The 24,259-nt window shown below is 41.6% G+C and overlaps 1 protein-coding gene across 4 annotated transcripts in view; it reads left to right on the forward strand.

Annotated features, from left to right (window-relative positions):
- Positions 1-24,259, forward strand: part of RNF38 (ring finger protein 38) — a 116,539-nt gene that overhangs the window by 61,995 nt on the left and 30,285 nt on the right. For 2 of the 4 annotated variants that reach the window (XM_071580813.1, XM_071580812.1), the window contains exons 2-3: positions 215-285; positions 20,007-20,200. In XM_071580813.1, the coding sequence (XP_071436914.1) occupies positions 20,094-20,200 (107 nt within the window). In that variant the 5' untranslated portion in view covers positions 215-285; positions 20,007-20,093. Of the gene's footprint in view, positions 1-214; positions 286-3,910; positions 3,935-4,755; positions 4,843-20,006; positions 20,201-24,259 lie in introns of those variants that run through there. The other 2 variants (XM_071580815.1, XM_071580814.1) reach the window with 2 other exon arrangements.

Consider the following 24,259-nt stretch of genomic DNA (forward strand, 5'->3'; position numbering starts at 1 on the left):
TAATGTTTTAAAAAATGTATGCAAAGACGTTGTTGGGATACTTGTAAAATGTCTCTCTGATGCTTATTCTGTTATCAGACATTGCCATTTGGCAACTAAATCTCTCTTCTGTATGTGGGGGAAAGGTTTCCTACATTTATCTGTATTTTCAGTGCTCACAGGAATTGGGTTATCATTTTAATCATTTTTTTCTCCCTTCCCCTTTCTTTTCTAGGTAGTATTGGTACATCATTTCAATGCCACTCTATCCATCAAGATCACATTTATAATGATGACAGTGACAAGGTGAGACATAAATGTTCCATTCATGAGATGCATATGCATTATGGATTTTTTTGTATTGCTTTTACCATGCAGTTGTATTATTGTGCAGGTATAGCAGTTGGTTTGCAGAGTTACTCTTTAAACTGTCTCTAGCATATTAACATAGATGTTTTACTCAGACAATCTTTTAGCCACTTAATGAGAAATTGGTCTTTAGTACTGTATTTTTATATTTGCTTATATTCTTTTCATTCTAAACATTTGTGATTTGCCATATCAACACCTTTAGCTGATACAGAACAGGAGTAGTTTCTGACTTCAGAGGTTAGAGCCTAGCTAAGTGCTCAAAGTTTTTTTTTACAGTAGTGGTATTTTCCTGTTTTGTACTTGGGAATTTAAGCTTTTGCAGATAGGAAGCTTCTGTTCAGTGGTACAGCCTTAAAATAGCAACCTGTCTAGTTGTTTGCAAGCATTTTTCTAACCTTTTCTTGGCACATTCCCAGATTAGCTAGCTGTGGTTCAGTAGAGTCCTGGATGTTACATGTGAAGTGATACTTGGATCAGTAGGTTAAATGGGGCATACAGAAGGGAAAAGTTTTGATGTTGAATTGTTTGTGAGACTGACTGGCTTTCAGGTTTCTGTTATTGTTGATTGTTTTACCTTAAGCTTTACTGTCTGTAAATAATGCAGATTGATTAATGTTAGCTCAACATGCAACGTGTATTACATTGTGTGCAATTATGACACTTTATAGTAAATTAGCTTTTTGGCTTGACATGTCTGGAAAGGGGCATGTATTGGACAAATTCTAAATAATTTTTCCTGGGAAGTGAATAGCAATGTGCATGGCACTGCTTTGTAAGTGCACAAATCCATATATTTTGAAATTCTGGTTAATTAAAAACTTAATTTTGTAGTTGTTCCAGCTTACCCTAGTGTGCTGGTTTAAAGGCGTACCAGCAGGGGAAATGAACTCACCACGAGAGAGATTGTAAGTCAGAGCTAAAATTTAATAATAATATTACAATAACAACACTGACACACAAGGGAGATTGCTTTCAACTCACAAAACCCCAGCAGTATAACCCAGTGTCCTGGGGCACAAACCCAAGGGGGTTTGTTTGCCCTTGTGCTGAGACCCCTCTGGTTCCCCCAAGTCCAGAGCAAAAGGAAAAGAAAAACCTGTTGGTGCAGGCGAGGGCTGTGGTCTGGGTGAGAGCGGGGATCTCCTCCTGTCGAGGTCCTGCTGCTCCTCTGGATCCGACGAGAAGTCCCTGAGGTCTTCTTACCCCCCACTTATGTACCCTCAGGGAGCACCCAGTCCCTCCCCCTGGGCGGGGACTCACACAATGGGTGATTAACTCTGGGAGCCAGGGGGTGTTGAACTGTTGATGGCCCATTAGCAGCTCCGCCCCCTCAGGCTGGGTGTGAAGGTGATAATGGCTCCCTGGGCAGCTGCTGCCAATGGTCCATTGTCCTTGGGGAATGAATAGAGGGGGTAGAATACACAGCTTTGATCACCCCCACACAGGGTTAGCTGGTCCCTCCTGCTGAACTAGGACACCTAGTGATCAATTTGTTTTCAGTGAAAGATTCTTTAATTCTTCTACTGCCTTGTTTTTGGTTTTTTTGTCTTTCACTCTTTCTTTCTTCCAGTTTTTGGGTCTTTCTTTTTGTGTGTGTTGGTTCGTTTGCATGTATTTTCTTGTCAGTTTTTTGTTGTTTGTTTTTTTAGTTTAATTTTATTTTTAGCTACCACCTTAGGTTTGTTCAATCTACAGATATCAGTAAAAAATGCTATCTAGAATATGGCCAATGTTATTTTCAGTTTCCACTTGATTGATCAGTTAGCTATTTTCAACAGTATCCACTGCCTTGTTTTTTGTGTACACTGTTACTGGAAGTTTCTTGGGTGAGAAAACAGGCGGAGAAGTTTCCTTTCAGAGCCATCCTAGTGCACCAAACTAACCATTTTCCTTTTCTGTCATTATGTGGAAGATCACCTGTGTGTTACGGTGATTGTCTTGTCTTAGTTTTATTTTGTATCAATGTAATTAAAACTGGTTTGAGTCTTGTTGGCAATTCAGTTTTTTAGGTGCTTCACTGGTTTGGGGGGAGGGATTAGGAAGGGGTGTGGCAGCTTGCCTGGTACATTTTTCAGAAGAGTGCTTGTTTGGCACGTTACCTTCCTCCATATTAACAGAGAGACTGGGCCAAATGTTACTTTTTTGCATATTTTGAGATGGTGGAAGAAAACAACCTTTGCCACTGGTATTGATTCTGCATCAAATGAGAAGTCCCAACTGTAGAAGATTAACCAAGCAGAACTAGTACAAAAAGTGGGAGGAATGTGGGTTTGGATGTATTTCAAAGACGTATTTTTCCCTCAGGTGTCAGTTTTATTTGGTAAGAGTTTTGATTTTTGTGAGAGTATACATGGAACTGTTTGCCTTGCATTTTATAGAAAATTCTAGTTGATCCCTTGATTAAAATAAACACTTGCTTGGAAAAACAGTGAACTGTCCTCGTAACAGACTATCTGTACTCTGTTCAGATGTGCCACTGAACTCTGTGCTTCTTCTGGTTTAAGAGAGAAGTTACAGCACTAGCACTTAGTGTCACTGGAAGGTACAGAGTAATTAGATCATAGAATCATGGAGTGGTCTGGGTTGAAAGGGACCTTAAAGATCATCCTGTTCCAACTCCCCTGTCATGAGCAGGGACACCTTCCACTAGACCAGGTTGCTTGTACACTCACAGGGATGGGCATTTCTGACTTCTCTGGGCAACCTGTTCCAGTCCCTGACCACCCTGACAGTTAAGAGGTCCCTTCCAACAGTTCTGTGAAATTACTCTCATTTGCCTGTCTGTAATGCGAAGGGCTGTCAGTTTACTCAAAATATTTTCACAAGAAGAGAAATATTTTACTAATATTTTACAAGTTCTAGCCCAATAAAAAACATAATTTGCTTTGGTTTCCACTTTGGGTGGTGCAGAGTAGGCATAAGCCTATGGAAGTCATCCCTAGATGATCAAAAAAATTATTCAGAAAAGAGGACATTTGAAGGATCCATCACATTCTATCTGTATGTGATGTATAATGCAAGACAAATGCACCTCTATATGCAGATTCCTGAGGGACAACCCTTGGAAAAATGAGAATATTGAAAGGAATTTCCTTTGTTCTCTCCAATTTCAAAATGGGAAAAACTTCCTGTCCAATAGGACAGCTCAAATCCATCCCTCATGGGATGTATTGTTGTCATGGACCCCTTGCCCCCTTGGTTTGTCCTGCCTATGTTCACTGAGCAGCCTTTTGCCTTTTTCATTTTACATCGGGCAAGGATGTAATTTAGTGATTTTAAATCACTTTCATGCCCAATGAATCTTCTCCTTTACAACATGAATTCTTTGTATCTACCTCAGATGGTTTTCCTGGCTCAGTTTGGGGAAATTTTTAGTTAGGCTGAGGCAGAGAGCAGAGGGAGGTTCGAAAGGTGAAGAGCAGGGTCATGGTGTGTTATTGAAGGGGAGCAGCCTGAGCCGTGCGCCCTTTGGGGCTCCCTTTGTTGGGCAGCCCTGCCGGAAGCCGCTCCGGTGTCTCCCGAGGGAGGGTGTGCCACGTGGGGATCGTCTCTGCTCTCCACAGGACGAGAGGCACTGTCAGCCGTAAGCTGAGGCAGGGGAGGTCCAGGTGGGACACTGGGAAGAATTCCTGCACGGAAGGGATGGTTAAACCCTGGAGCAGACTGCCCGGAGAGGCGGTGGGCTCTCCGTCCCGGGAGATATTTAGGGAAAGACTGAAAGGCGGCCATCGGTGCCACGGCCCCGTTGCCGCGGTGGTGTGCGGGGCCGGGCTGTGCGCAGCGATCCCGCGGCTGGGGCCCCGTTCGGGCCGGGCCGTTCCGGGGTCCCCGTTCGGGCCGGGCCGTTCCGGGGGTCCCCGTTCGGGCCGGTCCGTTCCGGGGGTCCCCGTTCGGGCCGGTCCGTTCCGGGGTCCCCGTTCGGGCCGTTCCGGGGGTCCCCGTTCGGGCCGGTCCGTTCTGGGGTCCCCGTTCGGGCCGGTCCGGTCCGGGGGTCGCCGTTCGGGCCGGTCCGTTCCGGGGGTCCCCGTTCCCGGGCCGGTCCGTTCCGGGGTCCCCGTTCGAGCCGGTCCGTTCCGGGGTCCCCGTTCGGGCCGGTCCGGTCCGGGGGTCCCCGTTCCCGGGCCGGTCCTTTCCGGGGGTCCCCGTTCGGGCCGGTCCGTTCCGGGGTCCCCGTTCGTGGGACGGCAAACCCCGGCGGGATCAGGCAGGCCCCTCCCTCCGCGCACGCGCGTTGACCGTGCCCGCCCCGCGCAGTGACGTCACCCCGCGCGGGGGTCGCTCCCGGAAGCGCGCGCGGCGGGCCCGGCCCGGGGCGGCCCCGCGGCCCCGGCGGAGGCGGAGAGGGGTCCGGGGAGGAGCGGGGAGAGGAGAGGGGTCCGGGGAGGAGCGGGGAGAGGAGAGGGGTCCGGGGAGGAGCGAAGGCGGAGAGGGGCCTGGAGAGGAGCGGGGCCGGCGGCGGATCGGAGCCCTGCGGCGGCCTCGGAGCCGCAGGTACGGACGTGGGGGCGGTGCCGAGGGCGGCGAGCAGAGCGGGCCAGCGCCGGGCGGGGCCTGGGAGGGGAAGCGGCGATGCCCGGTGCGGTCGGGCCGCCGTCCGCGCGGGGAGCTGGGAAGGAGCCCCAGCGACCCCACCGGGTGCCCTGCGCGGAAGACGCGCTCCTTCCTCGTGGGCCGGCCCGGGAGGGAGCCAGGAGCGGGACGGGCACACAGCTGTCCGGTCTTGTTAAAGGTGCTCGGTCTGCTCTGGCAAAAGGGAGAGCCGGATCCCCAACCTGGACTGGCTTTCCCCGACTGAGCTGCTGTGCGCTGTCCTCGGGACGCGCGGGCTCGGTGGCCGCCGCCAAGGCGATGGGAAGTGCGTGCCTGGGGAGCACTGAACACCCTCCGGTCAAAGGAAGGCTCCAGGTGTCTCCAGTCCTCTTAAATTAGCGGGTAGAAAGAACTGTTTAAGGAAACACTGGTGTTAGGAAACGTAGTGTTACGATATTTAGTGTTCTTCACCTGATGTGAGTTAATTCCTATTCCGAAGGAACACAAAGGAGATTTTTACATTTTTTTAATACTTAGGCCAGAAGGATGCTTTCTGTTTCCTCGTGAACTGTGTTTTACAAAAGATTGTGCATTGAAATGTGTACTTAGGACATCCATTTTAAGTTGTAATTGTTTAGAGTGCATACTTTAGTTATTACACAGATGGTCACTGAACTGTAAGTTGTGGAATGTTTATGAATGTATAGCATTAGCATTTTGAAACAAGTTTTTGAAGGTAATACTTGGTGAAGATGAGTATTTTCGAATAAGTTCATCACATGTGAAGTGAACCGGTAAGATGAACACAACTACTAATGGTCTGCCTTTCTCAGGTACTGCTACTGCTTGATTAGGTGTTGCTGCTGATGTGCTTGTTCTTAAATGTCCTTCAAATGAGGCCAGTACTTTGGTTTCAGTTGCCAAATTTATGGTATTTATGCGCAGGGAGCCTGCTGGCCCAACAGACTCCTCAACTGTTCCACAGCATTATCTTACATTTGTTGTCTTCAAAGGGGTGTTGCAGGCACAGTATTGGAGATCACTGTTCAGAGAGAGGAAAACATCCCATTTGGACACCAGCGTGCAGTGAGAGAAAGGAGGGTGCACTCATTACAGGATTAAATATGAGACAGAAGAGCAACTGGATTCTTTGGCAGATCTAATGGCTCATGAGAGTTGGTAACATTTTTGGTCATGCTTACTCACCAGATCTCTAGGAAAAAACAAAACCTATGCAAACATAAAATAACAATGCAAAGAAAGTCTTCAGAGAGCTGTTACTGGGAGGTGCAGTACATGTGAAATGTGGTAATTGTGACAAGTGGTGTGTCAATAAAAGAGTCTTACAAATTAGTGATCTCGTGATCCTCCTTTGTGAATCTTTGTCATCTCCTCTACTTACAGGGCAGGTTAAGCTTGTTTGATTCTCATCTGGTTCAATTTGTTGTTGGGTTCTTTTAATTAATAAAACGATAACAAATACTAAATTGAAATTGCAAGTTGATCTGTCCTTGCTTTGTACTTGAAGTGGTGTGGGAATCAAGTATGCAATTGTCTTTTTTTTCCTGAAGGATATGTTTTTGGCTCAGAAGCTGATATTTCTGGCTTTAGTACTGTTGTGATATATCAAGTTTATGCATCAGCTTATTGGAATACGTTTTTTCAGTAAGATTTATTGACATTGTAATAGAAGATAATTTATATGATATAAATAGTTTTTCAACTCTTTGCTAAGAAAGTCTTTTTGAGTTGCAATGACATGTCTTACTCAAGCATAAAAAGAGTGTGCTTAGAAAGAGAAGTTACTTCCTCAGACCTATGATTGAGTTGCCCTCTTGCACTGTGAAATTCTGCTCTTGTTGCATGTCAAAGCTGTCACACACATTTGTTCATGGAAACTACAGGGGCTGAGTTACTAACGAATCTAATGAGAATTAGATTGTACTGAGCAAGTCTTGGACTTCTAAAGGTTTTCTCAGTTACTCTCTGTGTGTAGCTCCACCACCTCCACTTCCCCTTCCCAGAGGAATTTGAAAGGCAAGAGTAGGAAAGATGTGAAATTTCTTTTTTCCTGTTTTCAGTCAGAGAGTTGCTTTCACTGTGGAGGAGTGACTCTTGAAAATTCAGGAAGATAGAGTCTTGACTTAATCAGTTCATACAGAAATAGAACTTGTGGTTACCTTCTCTGTGTAAGTATCTCTAATCAAGGTAAATAATCTAATAGGGAGCATTTAAATTCTTTGGGCAGAACTTGATTGGGTTTATGATGTAACAGGATGATTTTGGGTTTTTTTTTACTCTTTAGCTTCACGTGGGAGCATATAGGTTCCTGTTTTACTAAGCTCTTGAAAGATCGAGGAATCTTACTCTGCCTTTTGGTGCCCTCTGCTGATGTCTGTTTGTCAGAACATCCAAGGCTAGAGCTGATTTTGGTCTTTAACGGCAGTAAAATGCTAACCACGGCAGTTCTTTAAAAACGGTGGGAAGGGAAAAGGGGGAAAGGAGGCCCTTTTCACACCTTAAGTATTTTGCTGTTTGCCTTCCAACCAATTTGTCTGGATTACACTGGAACCTGGTAGAAAAATAGGTAAGCAACATATATCTGGCTCAGCTGGTGTCTTCTGTTGGCATTGCAGCAGTAGAAAGACTGATACTTTGCTCTTCCCCTCTCAGAAAATTAGACCTTCTCTCTTTAATGTCTCAGTTCCTGGTTCTTTGTGAGTACACTTCAGATTTGCTATCACAGAATTTTTTACCTTTTTTTTTGCAATAACATTGCTTTTTTTATATTTCCCTCTACACCCTCAGATACCACAAAAACACACAGTGCTTCCTGTGTGTGCTTTGCTTACTTTCTGTGTAAGCAGCCCTGTCATCACTCTTGCAGTTTTGTTCTTAGCCCAAAATCTGTGAACACCTCTGTCCTGGGAAGACTCAGAAATTGTATTAAGTCAGCATCCTCTCCACAGAGCCTCTTATGTTACTCTTGTGCTTTGTAGTTTCCACCTTTGTTAACTTCTGACAGAAGTGCCCAATTTTTTTTTCACATTGCAGTGAAAGTAAATAGTGTGAGAAGGGATGAGAACATTCATGGCACAATTTATGGTGCTGCTTAGCAGATACTCTGCCTGGCAGTCTTCATGAAAGCTTGAGGAGATGGCTTTCTCTCTACACAAAGATTAAGGACTGTACTTCCTTACTCAGTTTCTTTCTTTAGAAGATCTGTGTTGGGATTGTTCCTTTAAAAAGCTGTGATATGATGAATATTTTTGGTGAGCTGCATTTTGAAAATCTGAGTCTTTGAAATCAGTCTCTTGCAAGGACATTTAAACTATTTTGTTGGTAACTACTGAGGGAGGGTGTTTTTGCTCTGGTGTCCTCCATGTCTCTTGGGGAAACATCAGAACTGTACATAAAGCAAGAGGGGAAATGAAGAGATTGGAGACATGAAAGACTAGGAATGGGTATTCATTTAAATGAAGTTGTGGAGGGAACTTGTGAAGGTAAATAAAAAGTTCCAAGTGGATGAGTATGTATTTGAGAAAAATGTTCAGATGTGAACATGAAGGGCCTGGCAAGGCCAGTATACTTTTGGTCATACTGATCATAGGTTAGAGATCATATGTGAACCTTTCTTCCTCTATTCACAGTTCTTTACTGTATCAGAGAACAGTCAGAGCACTTTCTCAAATGCAAATACAGTCATGATACAGCCTTGGTTATCTTTGGCTTTGCTTTCAATATATGAAGGTTTACATGGATCTGTTGCTGAAATGTGGCTTAACAGTCCATAGCTGTGATAGAGACCTTGTTCAGCATTGGGCAGAGCTTAAGACTGCTTTAAAAAAGGACACATCTCACCAAATTTCTTACATGCTTCAAGTTCTTAGTGCTTTTTTTCTCCTTAGTAAAAGTGTGGGATGAGGTTTAAGAAGTGAGCCAGCAAACTGTGCTTATTTGAATGTGTTCAGGGGACTGAGGCTTTTTTCCCCTCACATATCATGTGATGTGTATCATGTGGCTTGCTTTTTATTAACAAACCTTCCTTTGACTTTACATGACTACAATCTCCTTTTCTAAAATAAGTGTAAAGATCTCTTTCTTGAAGCTAAGGACCTGCAATGTGTCCTCCTGTATTCCTCTTTTAGGTTAACTTAGCACAACATACAAGCAATGACAGTGAGGGCAGCCAAGTGTGAATATGCTTTTCCACAATAGATTTGAGATCTATCCTGGTTGTCCTTTTACCAGGAACAGATTTTGAATGCTGACTTGCCCTTGTGCCTGTTGGGGACAATAGTTATAACAGTGTAACGTTTCTATTGGTATGAGTGTTTGGGTTTATTTTAACTCTTTGGCAACAAATATCATCAATATAACATTAATTTACCCAAATAAGAAGTTTCAGTCTTCAGTGCTCAAATGCTAGCTCGTCCATGTATGTGTATTGTGTTTTATGTATGTGTGTGTGTACTTGTGTGCATCTGTGTATATGCAGTTTAATGTAGGGGGGAAATCTTTTTTAAGTGGAAGCATTTTTTTGAAATTTGTCCTGGTTAGCCCGTCTCTGTTGACGTGCCTGTGTTGTTGGATTCACATGCCTGAGTGGCAAACTCAGTAGTGAATACACACCTGTTATGGGTTCACCCAGGTGGGCCTAGATTTGGGCTCTGAGACGTGCCTGTGTTGTTGGATTCACATGCCTGAGTGGCAAACTCAATAGTGAATACACACCTGTTATGGGTTCACCCAGGTGGGCCTAGAGTTGGGCTCTGTAGTTGGGACTAGGCTGAAGCTGTCAGCTGACTTGAGCTGGGCTGAGCTAACAGCTGACCTCTTCTAGCCAGTAAGTTTGTATTCCATACCACATTATGACATCATCTCCAGGGCAGTAGGAACCAGTGTGGGAGTGGTTAAGGCAGTCACTTCTCAGCCTCCTCTTGGGAGGACACACGATGCTGTCCCAGGGGGGATGGAGAGGACCAGGCCCACCACTGGCTCACAGGGTACCTCAGGAAAGTAAAATGTGTTGTTCTGGGTCTCTCCTTTCTGCTTGGGTTTGTCTCCCTGGGGAATAAGCTTCTTCTTAAGTAATGTGTAGTTAAGACAGTAAAGTTTGTGTGTTCATTAAGAAGTTGAGGTGGGGAACTTGTTGCAGACTTGTGTGAGTGAATATTTGTACTCTCTTCTAATTGTCTCTTTCTTTCTGTGAAAAATATATGTAGATTTAGTATAAATGCAGTTTGAAGTGTTTTTTTTTCTTTCCCCTCTCTTTTCCTCCCTTTCCCTGGTGTTAGGAGGGAGGCTTTTCTCTCTGTGCTTGGGGGGGTTGGCAGTTGCTTATCTCAAACCAAGACAACACCTTACATGCAAACTCTGTGCAGCAAAGACTTTGCTGTGAAGCAACTTTGGGCCAGACTCCCTGCCCCCGTCAGCTGAAAGAGTAGAATTATTGTAGAAGTTGCAAACTTGTATCTCTGAAATGTGGCTGTACCTGAACGGCTTGCTTTGGTCTCACCCTGGCATCATTTTAAATACATAAATTTCCCTACATTTTTTGACATTAGAAGTAATTTTTTACAGTAATAAATATATTTTAATTATATACATGTGAAGCCCTCTTTCTGTATCTATCATTCTGTGATTTCAATTAAGAGATTACCTTCTGTTTACACACAAAGTACCGATCAGGGCCCTGTGGAGGTTCAGAGAATGTTTTTAGCACCATCTCTGAAGTCACACTTTCTGTGTTGTATAAGGTGGTGTTGGTGTCAAGACATGGACACTTTGCCTCAGTTGATAGGTAATTTGGAGATGAACTGGTAAGAAATGGCCAATGGAAAATATATTAAAAAAAACTTAGTGGATATCAGTGCTATTTGTGACATTACTTTTTAAGTTTCCAGTTTTAAGAAAGCCTGAAATACTACCATAATGCATATTTACTGCAGGAAACGTCCAGAAATAACACAAACTGTTTCCTATTTTCTGTTACCCACACCAATAAAAAAGGTGAGTTAAAAACTGAGACCATAAATTGGGTTTTTAAAGTGAAATTAGTATTTTTCCAACAACTTTTTTTTTTTTTTTAGTAGAAAGGGAGGTATACCTGAGGGTTTTTTTCCTTACTGAAGTTTGGCTGGTGTTTTATATTGAGAGTTAAGGATCCCCATTCAGAAAAAAACCCACCATAATGTGACACAAAAATAAGTACTTGGCAATGTTTTTGTGAGTTTAGCAGCATTTAAATTGCTTTGTTTCATTTCTCCAAGAAATTGTTTGAAAATATTATATTTCAAGGGATTCTTGTTTGCATGCAGCAAGTACTGCAAGCAACAACAAATAGTAAAAAAAATCAATTTGAAGAACTTTGAGGGGTCTGTCAGATTCCTTGGTTCTTAAACCTGCTTCAGTATTACAAAAGGAGGTGCTTTGGCTGGGATCTGTGGTTTGCATTGTTTTTTTGTGTGAGCAGAAGAACATGTAAATAAGAAGTGTATGCTTACTAAATACAATTTCCTTGTTTTCTTTTTGCTATTTAGTACTGTAATGCCAAAAGCAATGGTGATATTTTTACATTTTTTCTAATGTTCCTATGCGTTTCAACTTTATATGCAGCCAAGTAATATTCCAGCTTTCAGGAGGAGAAACTGACATTTAATAATCAATCAAATTCTTAGGACTGTTTCAAATACTTGCTGTGTAAAACCTTATCAATTTATACTTAGCTATCTCATAATGTTTTGTATATCCCAAACATTCAGTTAAATGAGAAATGGATTTCAGAGAAGAAATTAATATAGAGAAAACACTGGAAATAAATGTCAGTCTGACATAGAATAAGCAACAAATTAAAAAATGTGTTTTGCTCCTGAGTAATATGAAGGTATTTGGTGGAATTTCCTCTCTGCTGCTGGTATGTGATTTGCAGTAACATGATGCAGGTCTTGCTTTATAGGCACTTCCTATGGAGGATTCGTTGTCAGTTCTGGTGCTGAAAAGTGAATTGGCCTCTCTGCCCGATATCAGTGAATAATGAATTATTCCTGTTAACTGTGAATGAATTATGGATGGCCCAGGAAGATTACTAATGGCAAGTTTTGGGACAGTTGTTAGATACAGTAGCAGCCTAATGGATATATATATATATATATATATATATATATACACACACCGTCATAGCTTTGAAAGACCAAAAAAATAGACTTGCGTCTTATTTTTACCATGTTTGATAGTGTTGCTTTTATTTTACAAATTGTGTGGAAAGTTGTCCTGTTCCACTGTCAGAAAGGCTCTTTGATTCACTTAAATTACTTAGAAACCTGATTCATCTAATGCTGCTACAGTGAATTTTGTACTGGCAACCTTGTTACTGTGTGTTGGTTTCATTTAAGATGAAGTTCCTTACTTGTTACCTCATGGTCTTATTTCGAAATGCTGTAGGCTTCATTTCAGAATGATGAGACTTGCTAAGTGCTCTTCTGTCCGAATTGAAATACAAAATATTTTCTCCCTAAATCCGGAGAGATGTCACCAGGAGGATGGGTTTTTTGAACTGCCTTTTTTTGTGGTGTGCTTTGCTGTAGTCATAGGAACAGTTAGTGTCATGCTTAGTTCTCCAAGAGTTTTTGTTCTCTATTTGTGGAATTTTCATCCCAAGTACTAGTTACAGATTCATTTTCTTAATTCTTGACAGTGCAAAACTTAAAAAGAAAAAGCTCTGAAGTGCAGAGGGAAATGATACACCATTTTGAATACTCAGATGTACCCAGTGTTCAGTGGGGAACAGTAGGGATACTTTGTGTCTCAAGGGTACAACTTGAAGCCTTACCTCAGAATATTACTTGAATGTCACTTTTCTTCTTTCACAGGAAATAGCTTCAAAAAGCCTGATGTTCAGGATTGAATGAAAATAAATTGCAAAATCACAGAGTGAGTGAAGTTGGAAAGAACTTCTGAAGTTCATTTTGTCCAACTCGCCTGCTGAAACAGGGCCCATTAGAGCCAAGTGCCCAGCACCATGGCTTTTGAGATATGCAGGAAGGGAGACTCCACAGCCTCTCTGTGAAACCTGTGCCACTGCTCAGTCACTCTTCAGAGAAAAGTGTTACTCATGTTCAAACAGAGCCTCCAGTGTCTCACTGATGAGATATCCTTGAGCCTTCTCCTTTTCCAGGCTGCACAATTCCAGGCTGTCTCAGCCTTTCTGTGCAAGAGAGATGCTCTAGGTGCTTAGCAATCTTTGTGGCCCTATATTGGACTCTTTCCAGTATGCCCATGTTTCTCTTATCCTGGGAAGGCCAGAGCTGTACACAGTACTCCAGGTGATGCCTCGTAGGACTTTTGCAAGAATTGGCTCATTTTAGCCTTCTTTTTGTTTACTTGCTTTGTTTGACACAGTTTGCAGATTTGGGAAGGGCTTTATTTCTTTGCCAATTTTTTTATTAGAACAAATTCAGATTTCCCGTAGTGTTCCCTCATCAGGAAATTGTCTAGTGTCCATCCAGCCATGTTTCCAAGTTGTGTCTTGGTCACAATTCTGAAATGAAAGCCTGTCGAGAAAGAGTATCTCTGAATATTAATGGTAATGTTGAGATTTGGTAAAATTTGAATGGTACTTTAAACTGTGCTTTGTGCTTTTTTAATGTCTTGATTGTTTACCTTCTAGGATTTTTATTTGGTGCCTGGAGGATTCAGGGTGCACACATCAGTGTTTGAATTTTTATTTTCTTATCATGTGCCCATTTACCTCCACTTCACCATTTTGTTGCACCAAGATTGTGCTCATTGTCAGCAGTCACAGCATTTTGCACTTCTTACCAGAGAAGGCCCTGAACCTGTTCTCTTATTCATGAGAACAGATATAGCTCATATGAAGGGTGCTGAATTGAAGCAAAGGTTCTGAATCCTGCTTCGCACTTCAGAATTCAAACACCCCGTATTTTATGTCCTAGTTGGACTGGCACACATTTGGTAGGATGAAAAGTATCACTACGTTAGCCAGTGCAACTGAGCCAGGAAAATTCTTTGGGCAAATCCAATTATACTAGCAAAAGATTCTTACTTCTGATGTTCATTTTGTCAGATAAAGTTCCTCTAAAGAGCTTTTGCCAGTAAAATATGTGTATCATTGCAGTATGGTTCTGCTGGCAAATCTTTATACATAGACAAATCCTTTGTCATGCAGCCTTGTGTCCAACTGGGTAATCTTTTTTTTTATTTTGTCTTGGAAAAAGCACAGTAAGTAGACCTGGAAGTAGTCCATTTTTTTCATAAAATCTGTTACGTTTTTTGCCACTTGTGGCCCAAGGTTTTTAATTTAATGCATGTAGTTGTTTCTTTTTAGTAGTTCCTTTCTAGATTTATTAAAAGCTAGAATTTTAAGAGTGTATTTTAAGGAAATGTCGAGCTTTATGTACCCAAGAGCTCAGCTTACAAATAAATATGAACCCACTTTTTTCATCCAGTTTCTCTTTTTCCCCAGTGTTGCACAGAGTGCAGGTGCAGATTCCCCAGGGATGAGGCAGGACACTGAGCAGTGACAGCTTTGGCTTTCGTGAAAGCCGAGCCATCACCCCAGTGTGAGTGCTGGGACAGCAGTGCTAATAAAATGAGAACCTGATGGGGAGTGAAGGTCAAGGGGAAGCACAGTAGGGGCAGATGATAAAACTTGTGCTGATTAACATATGATGTATATGCAGTGTCCTGTTTTGCTCATTAACAAACTGGCTGGTGTAGTGAAAGTGCTGCTGTCTGGATTCCAAATCTGCAGCTGGCCTCCATCATGTGTGCTGGTGCAAAAGTAGATGCAGATAAGGGGTTGTGAACTGTCCTGGGTTACTGTGACAAGAAGATGAAATCTTCTATGGGACTTTACATACCCAGATGGGGGAGAAAAACTACTGGTTTACCATAACATTATTTTCTTCCCCTACACCAAACCTTTCAATTTTTGTTAAATATTCTCTCTTAGGGCAAAGGTTGAGAGGCTGTTGGTTTTTTTCTATATTATCCTTAGTTTTTATTGTTTTCAGAGGTAGTCTTCATCTCACTCTTTCAGGGTTGTATCTAACAGTGTCTGCACAATTTTCCTGTGTATCATTAGTGTAAGAGTTGTGTGATTTCTGTCAGGGAATGTAGAAAAAGGGAGCATCAGCTCATGTGAGAGTGTCTGGTGAATGAACTTTTCAGTGTCATAAGGGCACAATAAGAAAAGGAGGAATAAGTAGGGACATTGAGACAGAAATCTGTTCAACAAAAATTGAGAGGGATATAAAAGGACCAAACCTGATCAGATAGTAATTGAAGAGGGTGTGTGGGATGTGGGAATGTTTATTTGTGAGATTCTTTGATTGAAGGCCTGGTGGAATGGCATTCTAAGGGAAAGGGCTAAGCCGTAAGTAAAATACAGGGAGACACAGACCTACCAAACAGACTTAGTGGAGACAGAGGCAAGAAACAAAACCTGTTCATTCACACAAACCTGAGAATGTGGGATAGTGGAGTAGGTCAGTGGGACCGTGCCAGCCGAGGAGATGATGTGCCTACTGTTTACACTTGTCTAGCTGAGCTGTGTGCTGCTGCAGTCTGTCCTGTTTTATTAGATCTTTACCAAACTACCTCTCTGTGTAATGTCACTTTCTATGCTGTGTGTGTGAGTGGTGCTGCAGAGGCTGAGACCAGCTTGAGTAGAAAGAAATTAGGCCAGCAACAGGAGTCTCAGTGGAGTTGTAGGCTTGCAGTGCCAGTAATGGAAGTGAATGCTGCTCTTGGTGTGGGGAGCTGTAGAGGCTGTAGCTTTCTGAGTTATTTTGTTGGTTTCCTATGGAGTTTATATCTGTAGAGCCAGTTACAAGGGCAACTGGTGTGAACTTGTAAGCTCTACCTTGTTAATGCCACACTCCCAAGTTGAACTTCTGCTCTGCTGCTTTCTGGGGTGCAGATGGAAGAAGACAGTAATGTTACAAGCTCATCTGGGCTGCAGTGACTCCTTCCATTAACATAGGTGACTTCCCTTGTCTTTGTTCTAGGATCGTGGAGCACAGCTATTTCAGAGCTAACTAGACCTGAGCCATAAAATGTACTTAAAATTAGGTTAGTCCTGGCCTGTGAGTAAGCTGCTGCACTTGGACATAACTCTCTGTTAGATATAGATGTATTTGGACATAGATCACAGTCGTTGGAATATATATCCTACCATAGCAGGTAGGATATGCAAAATACTCTGTTTACTAGCTCATCAGATGCCTATAGTTAAATCTGAAAATGCTTATAAGTGTTGAAGTTTGGCAGTTTGTACCAGGGGAAAAACGATTTCTGTTTCAGGGTGCACTGATGAAGAGGGAACATGGGGGCAGCAGATTTCCATTCAGCCTCGTAGGGTTTTATGGGGGCCATACCTGTAATACTGTACTTGTGTAAAGCCTTCTGTGGGAAAAGGCTATGCTTGAAAATACTCCTGAAGTATTAGTTTACTTTTACAGTACTGGTCTTTTGGGGGCTACAAGATAGCTGTGGTTTATTCTCTGAATTCGAGATGAAGGTCATGGAGTAGTTTCTTGTGCTTCCCAGGACCATTAAGTGAGAATATGCAGGGAGTTGGAGAGGACAGTGGTCTTCAGATATTGGCAGCAATTGCTTTGGTAATAATTCCCTTTTGTGGTGGCTGATAACCTGTGTGGGTGCAGTATTTATAATTTGACTGGAAAAGGACAATGAAAAAGCAATACCTCAGCGGGTGTTATCTTAGTGAAAATATCTAGTTTTTTGCAAATGAAATAGAACAGCATTTAGATAAAACATTAAAAAATACTGCAAGAAATTTATAAGTAGTATGACAAAGTTTTCTTACATTTTTTAGTAGTAGGTTTCCTTTAAAAGGAGTCTTTTGCAAATGGGCATACTCTTTAATCACCTTTTGTTACTGTTAAAAAGGTTTCTAGGGTACACAGATGTGAATGGGACAAAACTACTGGGAATGTCTATGGAGTGCTCACTTTTAGGAATGAGTTTGTAGGTTTTAGTGGCCTGACATAGGCTGCTTCTTTTACTAGTAACAATCTGATGACTTTGTCCTGAGTGTTTCTTTTCAATATGAAGGAATCTGTATTCCTGTTCATCATGCTCTTTTTGCTAAATGTACATTTAAGGAAAGGTCATGCTCTTATCTTGATAGTTAAAAGCTACATACAATGTTCTTGATACCCCTCAGGCAGTCCATCTCTTTGCCTTTTGGACATGAGAAAAATACATAGCTTAATGGCTGTAAAAGGTAGCAGTAGTCCCAGACTGTATTTTGAACATTACAGCTGGAGTGATTTGGGGATTTGGAGAGCTACTATGATGATGAAGGCTCATGGCTTAGCAGTTTGCATCTCCACTGTCCTCAAAGTAGTATGCTCCATGAATAAAAGGAAAATAATAACCAAATAACTGTTTTTCCAAAGTAGACAGCTTTCTACAGGGCAGGGTATGTGAATGCTTGGGGAGGGTGCCCAGGTTTAAAATAGAGAAATAGCAATGGAAGATCCCCACCCAAGGGCATATATAGAATGTGTCAGGACAGCAGTGGTTATTTTATTATTTCAGGATTCTGTTTTCTGCCAGCTTCACTAAACACAGTTTTTTCCTTCTTCCATTTGACATTCTCTTTTACACTTTAAAAATCCCAGAATACTTAATTTACTAGCATTTTTATTACCTGCCTTTCTCTTTGAATAGGTTTAGTAATCCTCGTGTTAAAAATTGAGCCACAAATCATCCTTCTGTGGCTCTTGTAGCATAGTTTATTAATGATTTGTCCTTTGGCAGTGTTCTCTGAAATCTAATGAAAAAGGTATTTTTACAGAATCTTTGCTCTCAAGGCACTTAGGGACTATCTTCCAGTTTTTGGTGTTGAGCTTCTGAGGGCAGGCAGCCTTCTGGAAGAGTCGCCCTTTGCCTGGACATCTACTTTCATGAACCTTCAGCTGCATACCTCTCTTTTGATCTACTTTTCCCTGAAACATTAAAGTGCAGTCAGTTATGCAGTTCAGAAGAGACTGAGCAATAGGGGGAAACTGCACTTTGTGTTAAAGTGTTTGAAAACAAGAGCATGAAAAACTGTGAATTTTGTAATTTACACAAGTCAGAAGAGAGGAAAAAATACCTTTTTTTCTCTTAAACTGGTGAAAACTTTTGATTGTTAAAAAGAGTATGCTTACAGCAGAAAGAACACTGGAGTACAAACTATATGTCAGTGGAGACCTACCAAGAGGCAATGCAATGGTGTTCAGAAAGTAACAGCCCCTGTAAAGCTGAGAGCCAGAAGGTGTTCATAGCCCAGTCTACAAATGAATCTGAAACAAGTCCTCTAACAACCTGTGCATTACTGGACTGTGAGAGGGCCACAGAGCCATTGCAGACAAGTTGTTTTCTCTGCTTTAAATATCTGCAATAACATGCAAGTTTAATTGAGATAGTGCTGTGGTGGACTGAAATTGAAGTGGTGGGGTGATTGGAGAAGCTGGAGAGCAGCAAACCACTTGTTTTGGTTTGAAACCTTGGCAAAATACCACGTATTCAACCAAGCAGTGCAGCCTCCCTCCTCCCCCTGCCAAAGGAAAAGGGAAAAAGCCCTAAAAACTTAAACTGATTTATGTATTTGCACAAAAGAGGGAAAACTAAAAACAACCTACAGTGTAACACACACACATATACAAAGGTAAGAATAGAAACAACAATAACTCCCCACTTCTACCAAACACAAATTTCACTACTCCAATCTACAAAACCACCCCACAAACCCTCCTGAGAAATACCTAGCAAGGAAAGGTGGAATTGGACAATACAAATGTTAACTTCCCAAAGCAGCAGCAGCGATGGGGCAGCAGTGGCAGAACAGCACAGCACATCCTGTCCAGACCAGGGCCATGAGCAGAGGGAAAAACTCCCCTTTGCGTCTCAGTTTGTGTCATCTGGTATGAAATACTTCTTTGGCTGCTTAAGTCAGGTGACCTGTCCCTTCTAATCTTTGTAACACTCTTAGGGCCTATTACACTGAGGCCTACTGAATCTAAGGCCTAACTAAGCTAAAGGACCACACACTACACTTTGCATCAGTTCTGTCAGGGAAGCCCGTGTGATGTTTGGACTGAAGGATGGCTCCAGTGTGGTAGTTCCTGTGGGTTTTGTGTGCTCATTTGATGAGCTCTGAAGTATGACATGTATTTTTCTCTGTTTTCGGTTGCCGTGGTTATTAATGGTATGACGTGTTATAATTTTGACAGAATAGTTTGCTGCTGACTTCATAGGCATTGGTGGGAACTTCTGAAAAGGGTGACAGCTCTATTAAATGGTTCAATAAGGATGGCCACACATGGAAGAGGAGAGGTAGTTGTGTTCATAACCAGCTGGGAGAGAATCACGTGGAGGTGAAGGACCTTCATATCACTAGCACTGAAAATTTCGAGCACTGTGTAGTCCCTGTGGAATTTTAACAAGTACACAGACTTAACCAGAGATTGATGGTTTGCTTTTTTTCAGGTTATGTGTATAAATGAACATTATTACATGAATAACTAGAAGGATGAGGCATCCTTGTGTTGAGCTTGCAGAATCAAAATAGGCAGCAGTACAGAGCAAGTGTCTGATAAGCTGTGTAAGTACAGACCTGATAATAAAGAGATGCAGTGCAGCCCACAAGCTCTGTATGGCATCTGCCTACTGACTAATAGAGACTCCATTGCTGTGAAGTCTGTGCTTATACATCTTTTCAGCTCTCTAGCCTGTAAGTGCCATGGCAGGAGGAACGTTAAATAGGTTATGCCTTATTTTTTTTCATGTTACTCTCTTTTCTGATGTAGTTTTGATTTTGCATGGATGTTAGAATTTTTATGTATTTTAATGCTGGTAAAGTATAATTTAGTACTCATTCTTCCAGGGGTTAGGGAGCCATTTAAAATTTCTGTTTATAAAGAGAATAAATAGGCAACTACTTACAGGTTCTTAATTTCTCAGTGTTTTAGTGCAGTCTTGAATAAGCCACTCCTAATGCTAGCTGCAAAGTAGTACTGAAGTATGGATTGTAATTCACTCATCTGGAAGTGGGTTTTTTGTTTTGTTTTGGTTTCTTTGCACTGGCGTAGAGCGAAGACAGTCCCAGTCCCAAGCGGCAGCGCCTTTCCCATTCAGTCTTTGACTATTCAGCAACATCACCAGCCCCATCACCACCAATGCGACCATGGGAGATGACATCAAATAGGCAGCCTCCTTTGGCCCGACCCAGCCAACACCACTTCTCAGGGGAACGATGCAACACACCTGCACGAAACAGGAGGAGGTAAGCAAGCTGCGTAGCTTGGGAAACAAGTTCTTATTCTTCCTAATTTTAGCTCAAGTAAGATGTATTTTGGGCAGCACTGACTAGATTACACATGGTAAACATGTTAACATTTCCTTTGAGCTGTAAGGTACTTACAGTTATGACTGCAAGTTATTGGGAGTAATTCAGGTTTGTGCATCATCTCGTAAATTTATGTGAATAGTCGGCTTGAGGAAAAGAATGCTTAAAACACATTAACTTATGAGCCTGATTCTCTTATCACTCTGCACTGAGGCAAAAAGCATGTGGAAAAATGCAAACAAAAATCTTTCTCATTGGCTTACTCTTAAAGGTGTAAAGAGTTACTTATGTAGTACCTGATTTTTTGTTGTAGTCACAATTATTCTTGTACTTAAAAACAATCTGAGTTAAAGATGAGGCATACTGCCTGGGCAGGTGGAGGTTAACATAGCATCAAATATTTGCTTGAAGTGGGAGATTCACATGCAACAGGAGTTAGATTTTTGTGTTTGTTTTAGCTTGTGGCTCATTAACTTCTCAAAGCAGAGATGTTGGAAGAAGTTTCAATGGTCATGGAAGAGAGAGATTGGGATGGGCAGATTAAACTAGTGCTTGGATGGGTGATAGTCTAGAAAAGCATAAAACCACAGACTTTTTTGCTCTTATAGTTATCCAAAACAGAAGCTTTCATTGCCTCACATTCCACCTCAGAAATACTGAGTAATTTTATGCAAGTTAAAACACATTGTCACTCTGCTTCTAAGAAATATTGTGGCTTCGTTTGTACTTTAAAAAAGAAAGTGTCTGTGCCTTTTCATTAATGCAAAATATTAGACTTAAGATACATTTAGCCAGTTTTCTTCAGATGCCACAAATTGAATTTGCCAACAATGCTCAGCCATGAGTATTTCTGAGGCAAGAGATTTTAGAGCATTCTAGTCTTGTATCTTGGCTTCAGTCAGTGGCATGTAAAATAGGCAGCTCTCAAAGCAGCTTGTCAGAAAGAGGTTGAATTGTGAACTTGAAGATTGCTGTGAAGACAGAAGATTAGACCTTTCATACCTTTGCTACAGGGATGCTCTGCTGGGGCATTTAATCCACAAAGTGATCTTTACCTCAAAAGAGTTCAAATTGAGATGTCTAGAACATACTGCATTTGGCCATTTTTGTCTGGTGTCCATCCAGCCTACACAGATTTCTTTTCAGTGTTCATTAACATCTCCAGCAGAGTTAAGCAGAGTGCTTAAGCTACAAGCTGAATCTATGAAGTGTGGGTGTACTGTGGGATGAAGAGAAGGATGGAATGTGTGAGTGCTGGTAGTGCATGGGACAAGTGTCTGACATTCAGATGCAGACAGATGTTACTGTGCCTTTTGCAAGTAAGGCATTCTGCAAACAGGGAGACACCTCATTAAAAAGCAATCTTCAGTCTGACAGGAGCAATTAAGTTGGCAGCAGCATCGTGGACACAAAGCATTACTCCTTCTAGGGCCAGCTCACAAGCTTTTGCTCTAGTCAGAGACGTTTGGATGTGTCAGTGCTTTGTTTCCCTGCACTTGCAGTTTGTAGCTTTGGTGCACTGTTGCATTTGAGCTGTCTCTGCATCCATTCCAGAATAGCATAGCACCCAATTTCATTCTCTCCTAGAACAGGATTGTTAGGGAGAGCAACACATACGTTGTTCTTGTTTTCCAGGAATCTTTTTGAATCTTAGAGTGCTCTGGAGTCAAACCAGCACTAATAACCACTGTCATGGATTAAAAACCTGATTCGTTAAGATGATTGTGAGGGCATCTGTTACTGATGCTCTCGGTGAGGTTATGCATGTGCTTTTGGAGCCATTTTCCTGTTTTCCCTGACTTGTTTTCTCTTCCCATGGCAGAGTGGTCTCAAGAGTTAATGAAGTTTTCAGATTAAGATAAGGTGAAAGGTGCGCTCCAGTCGCAGATGATCATTCAGTTCAAGGAAACAGGCTAGGACAAGCTCAGGCAAAACCTCTGCAGTGTATGTAGTGTGGACATCACTGACCCAGCACCATCAGCATTAACTCTTTTGTCCTACCAGTTCATTCCCGTTGGTCAGGACAGTCTGCATCGGGTTATTTTATTAGCTGGATTTTTTTCACATCTTGCATTACTATTTAGACCTTACCTCTTGATATCAGTGATTTTTGTGATCATTGTGATTTTTTTATTCTTACTGGGATTCTTTTTATTCTTATTCATAGTAGGCAAATAAATACTACATTTAGAACGGTGACATTCTGATGTGAATTTGCAGAATGATTTTTGTCCAATTATATATAGAGCAGATAAATTGCCAATGTAAAAGAATGATGCATGCCTATATGAAACACAGAAGGCCATTCTAATTTATCTTCATTGGTCATTGTGAAATGCAGGGATCTGTACAATTGCTGTGCCTTACTTTTCATCTGTGCTTCTTGTCCTCCTTCTCTTGAGTGTAATTCTGAACTAACAGGATTCAAGAATGTGTTACTGCAAAGCCATTGCCCTTATTAGAAATACTAAGACCTACACATACTAACTCTGCAGTTATGGATACCTTTTGATGGCTGTTCTTACCTGAGGGTAGGAATTCCTGCAATTTTTTCACCACTTCCATCCTGTCTCTCTATTGTAATCTGGCATTTACCATGTTTATACTCTGCATGTAGAAACAGAATTTTTTTTAATGGCTACTTTTTAAGGACCATAAGCACAAGTTCATTACTGGTGTTTCATGATAGTTCAGACACATGTCTTGACAATTCTTCTGAAGTAATTTCCAGTAATTTTGGAAGCAAATAAAGCTATGTATCAAGATGCTCTGAATTTTGCTGAATGAAAGTATAGTTTCTTTATAATTCTGCATAGGAAAAAATCCAGTTTTGTGTTTTATCAGAAAATGATACTTCATTCATTTTAGAAAGACACTCCAGAAGTTTTGCCAGCGTTTGTTGGCCATGCTTTCTCACAGTTCTGGGTTCACAGAAAAGTACAGCCAGACCTTTTAACAAAGACAGAGGGTACAACTAGTTTTAGGAGAATCTGCCTTGTCTGAGAAGCCTGCTTTTTCAGCACTGGTGGTGGTTAGAGAATTTCTATTCTTTTATGTTGAAATATTCAGAGCATTTCTGTTTCATAGCAGGAAACAGTAAATTTAAACCAGTCTTGGTACTGCAAACAGTAGAATTTCTTTTGCATTAGTAGTTCTGTGGTTAAAAATTATATATGCCAGTTTTATCTAATGAGAATGTAGCAGTTGTATTGCACGAGTAATGTAGTGATGGAGAGTGCAGCAAAACCTTTGCAGAAGGAAACTGGAATTAAGGCATACGTTAGTAAGACTGTACATCTGGGTTCTCAGTGCTTCTACGTTTTGACATGATAGTTTGTAACAATGAAGAGAGATGTGCATTTTTTATGTTTTTGGGTTTTTTGTTTATTTAAGAGTGCTGTGCTACGAGCTGATGTTACGACTTCTCTCTGACCTGTCATGAATTAGCATTTGTTTCTGTTCTAAGATAAGCAATAATGGCATAAAATCCCTGTGAAGTAGGGCAGAAAGATACTGGCTTGAGACATTTTAGCATATACTCACAGTAACGTTGGGATAGGTAGTAGTGGTCTCTCCCTTCCCCAGAGTATGTCTGTTTCCCAGAGGACAAAAGTTGGACTGAAGCTGAAAAGTGTCTGGGATTTGCCAACAGGTTTCAGGTTATTTTGATTTTTATTGGGAAATGTTAAAAGTTCTCTTCCATGCACTCTTGTCTAAGGGTCACAGATCCTTTTTGTCTCTTCTCTGCAGTTTAGTTCCTTCAGTCTGCTTTCCTAAATGGGAAACTATTTCACCCCATATAGCTTCAATTTGCTGTTCCTTCTGGGAAGTGTAACTTACATGTTTTGAAGATTGGAAGGCATGTGCTGAAAGTACTGCAAGATCATTTTGTGCTTTCAGTTCTTTCTGCTTCCAAATAAATGAGAAGTGACTTGTTCAAAACTTCAGATATTGAGTTTATGCCTTGTTTGTGTGCATCAATTTCTGAATGCTGAA

This window comes from Pithys albifrons, chromosome Z (genome assembly GCF_047495875.1).
Source record: "Pithys albifrons albifrons isolate INPA30051 chromosome Z, PitAlb_v1, whole genome shotgun sequence".
Taxonomy (NCBI): domain Eukaryota; kingdom Metazoa; phylum Chordata; class Aves; order Passeriformes; family Thamnophilidae; genus Pithys; species Pithys albifrons.